This window comes from Papio anubis, chromosome 1 (genome assembly GCF_008728515.1).
Source record: "Papio anubis isolate 15944 chromosome 1, Panubis1.0, whole genome shotgun sequence".
Taxonomy (NCBI): Eukaryota; Metazoa; Chordata; class Mammalia; order Primates; family Cercopithecidae; genus Papio; species Papio anubis.
In genome coordinates, this window is record NC_044976.1 from 122,381,523 (window position 1) to 122,384,547 (window position 3,025).

General features: G+C 63.3%; 1 protein-coding gene across 1 annotated transcript; it reads right to left on the reverse strand.

The window, feature by feature from the left end:
* C2CD4D (C2 calcium dependent domain containing 4D) lies at nucleotides 1–3,025 on the reverse strand. The gene has a single exon (XM_003892618.5). The coding sequence runs from the start codon at nucleotides 1,975–1,977 to the stop codon at nucleotides 916–918; it is 1,062 nt and encodes a 353-aa protein (XP_003892667.1). The 5' UTR covers nucleotides 1,978–3,025; the 3' UTR covers nucleotides 1–915.

Below are 3,025 nucleotides of genomic sequence, written 5' to 3' on the forward strand. Positions count from 1 at the left end.
CCTGGGAAGGTGGAGGGAGAGAGAAGAAGGTCACTGCTGACGTCAGGGACATTCAGGTAGAGGTAAACACGATGTGACCTACAATTATTCACCTCCCCTCACCCTCACCTCTTTCTGGCTGGAGGAGCCTCTTCTGGCATTCCTGAGAACAGTTCTCACACTTTGGTAGTACCCCTCCTCCCTGCTTTCAATCCCTGGGACATTATATCTCATTCATTTGGTACCCAAGCAGCTCTCTGGTTCTTGGCTCCAGACTTGCCCTACCCCTCAAGGGAGGCACAGGTGTGGAAGAAGGAAGAAGGAAGACTAAAGGGCACTGTGTATTCATCTGACATCCCCTGACTCACTCCCAAGACCCAGAAATTTAATCTGTCTTCAGGACAGATGTGGGTTTTAGAGGGGCACAGGAGGGGAGTGTTAATTTCCTCTGTGCAGCCTCAAGGGACCCCCAAGTGGAAGGTGGCGTGTGTTGGTTTCTGTCAGCGTGACTCAGTGATTGAACGGCTCCCTGATAGTTGGGGGGCCTTGTTGGACGGGGACCTTAGGACCTACTTGGCCCAGATCTACTGAAGGAGCATCTCATGGGAATGGATCCCAGGACCCTGCATATTTAACAAGCTCTTCCAGGATTTCTGATGTCTGGTTATTCTGATGTTCCTTCAAGTTTGAGAACCACCGCTTAAGGTCTGCTGTACTCGCACCGTCTGAATGAGCATCTTCCCCCCCGGTATGGCCGGAACAGAGGGAAGATGGGCAGGCTCTACGCCCGAGCGTGTAAGGTGCCAGTAAGGGGAAAGATCTGGCTAGGGACAAGCGGACATTTTATTAGCAAAAATAAATACTAAGCCGGGCAGGGTGGAAAGAATGTGGACTGCAGACACAATGGAGACGTCTTGAGGAAGCCAGGGGCTCAGTCTACAGGCTGAGATGGGTGGGCGCCAGGGAGGACCCGGGACCTAGTCCCCCACCCAGCGGGGGCAGCAGCGCAATGAGGGGCGTTTCGCACTCCCCCAGCAGCACATCCCTGCGAAGTCCCGCGCCCCTGTCTAGCACTTTAGCCCTCAGGGTGCGGGCGGCCAGGTCCCGTGGGCCGAGCCCGTCGAAAAAGAAATCCTCGTTGAAGATGGGGTTGGCGCTGCACTTGACCACGCGGCTCTGCTGCTCCCGCGGCCGGACACGGGGCCGCAGTCTCAGCACCACGCAGCAGCCGCCGCCGCCGCTCCCGGGGCGGGACCGCGGCCGGGGCAGGCCCTCGGCGCTCACCAGGCGCAGCCGCAGCCGCCCGGGCCCGGCCTGGTATTCGGTGGAGAGCCGCAGCTGCCCGCCACGGGGCCCCAGGCGCAGCACGCTCTCGCGCGTGGGCCGCAGCTGGCAGCACAGGAAGTCCAGGTGGAAGAGCGGCGGCGTGGGCGGCCCGGCGCGGCGCTGCGGGTGCGGGCTGGTATCGGCGGAGCTCGCCTTTTCTGGGGACAGCGAGTGTGGCCTGGACACCCGGCGCCGGCCCAGGCCCAGCCGCGGGGAGCCGAAGGGCGACGAGTCTGGCGACGAGGCCGTGTCGCTGTCGGGGGCCCGGCAGAGACGCAGGTCCGGGGCGGAGACGTGCAGCCGGGACTGCGCCGCGGGGAGTCCCCCGGCCGGGGCGGGTGGCGGCGCGTGGAACAGGGACTCGCGCCGGCGCGTGTGCGGGCTCTCGGGCAGGAAGGCCCAGCCTTCGCGACCCGCCAGGTGAGGCAGCGAGCAGGCCGCGGGGAGGCCGCGCCCCGCCACATCCCGCCTGGTCGCGGGCTCTGCGCCACCCGGGTCCGGGAGCCGAGGCGGGATGAAGAACTGTGGGATGCGATCCGGGGTGAGGACGTTGGGGCAGGCGCTCGAGGGCGGGCCCGGGGCGCGACGCTTGGAGAACAGGCCGGAGGGCGCCCAACGGGCCGCAGGCTCCGCGGCCCCCACCTTATAGCCAGCTTTTTCCAAGAGCCACATGCGGTGGGTAGGGTAATAGAATTACGAATTCCGCAGGGCCGAGAGGGTCCAAATCCCAAGTCCCAGACTGGAGTGCTCGGCGGAGCGGGGCTGGACGAGTAGCGAAGAGGAGTCAGAGGTGAGTGATGCTGGCGTAGACCGGGCGATCAGCTACCGCGCTCGGGTCTCCGGACCCACTGGGAGCGCGGACCCCTATTTGAGCAGAAAAAGAAAGGGCGGCGAAGTCTGGGGGGGTGAGGAGAAATGGAGGGAGCCAAGGGCCAGTCAGTCACATATTCAGATATGGGCCTCCGTCACCAAGTACACAGCTTCCCTCACTGGTACTAAAGATGCCCCATTCACCTTAGAGTTTGAGGGCCCATATCGTACCCACTAGAACCCTAGGGTACTATTAGGACAAATAGGATAATAACCGCATTATACCAAAAGGACCCAGATCCCAAACCCCCTGGAAGGGACACCTTGCCCTCGGCGGGTTCCCCTTCTCCCCCGCCCATTTCGAAGAATTGGGTTTTCCTCTGGGATTCAGTCTGGCGCCCCTCGGGACTTCCTCCCTTTGCCAGGCTGCCCCGGCGCAAGCTTCTCTGGCCTGAGCCATCCCTCAGTCCTAGCCCCACCTGTCTCCTCTGGCTCCTCCCTCCCCTCCTCAAGTCGCTCCAAGACAGAAGAGGACTCACTTCTGCTCCTGGCAGCCAGGGGACACACCTGGCTGCTGACCTCAGGACACCCAGGGCTGGTCCAAGGAGACTCACCTCCCGGGGGCACAGAATCCCACCCCCCGGTAGCCCTGACCCTCCAGCTCCCGCGCCTCGCAGCCCTACCGCATCCCGCGTCTAAAGGGCGGGGCGGGGCCGGGCCGTTGGGTCGCCCCTCCCACTCTCCATTCCTTTTCTCCCTCGGAAACCACGGAGCACAAAGGCAGCATTGATTCTCTGCCACCCCCAGAGCGGTCTCTGGAAGGCTCCGCCACCACGCGCTCGCCTCACCCCTGCGCGGAGCCACCAAGAGCACCGCGTTCCGACCCTCTGCCCTGGGATCCGAGCTTGCG

Excerpts from the sequence above, each read along its gene's own strand:
- C2CD4D (XM_003892618.5), bottom strand. The coding sequence starts at position 1,977 with ATGTGGCTCTTGGAAAAAGCTGGCTATAAGGTGGGGGCCGCGGAGCCT.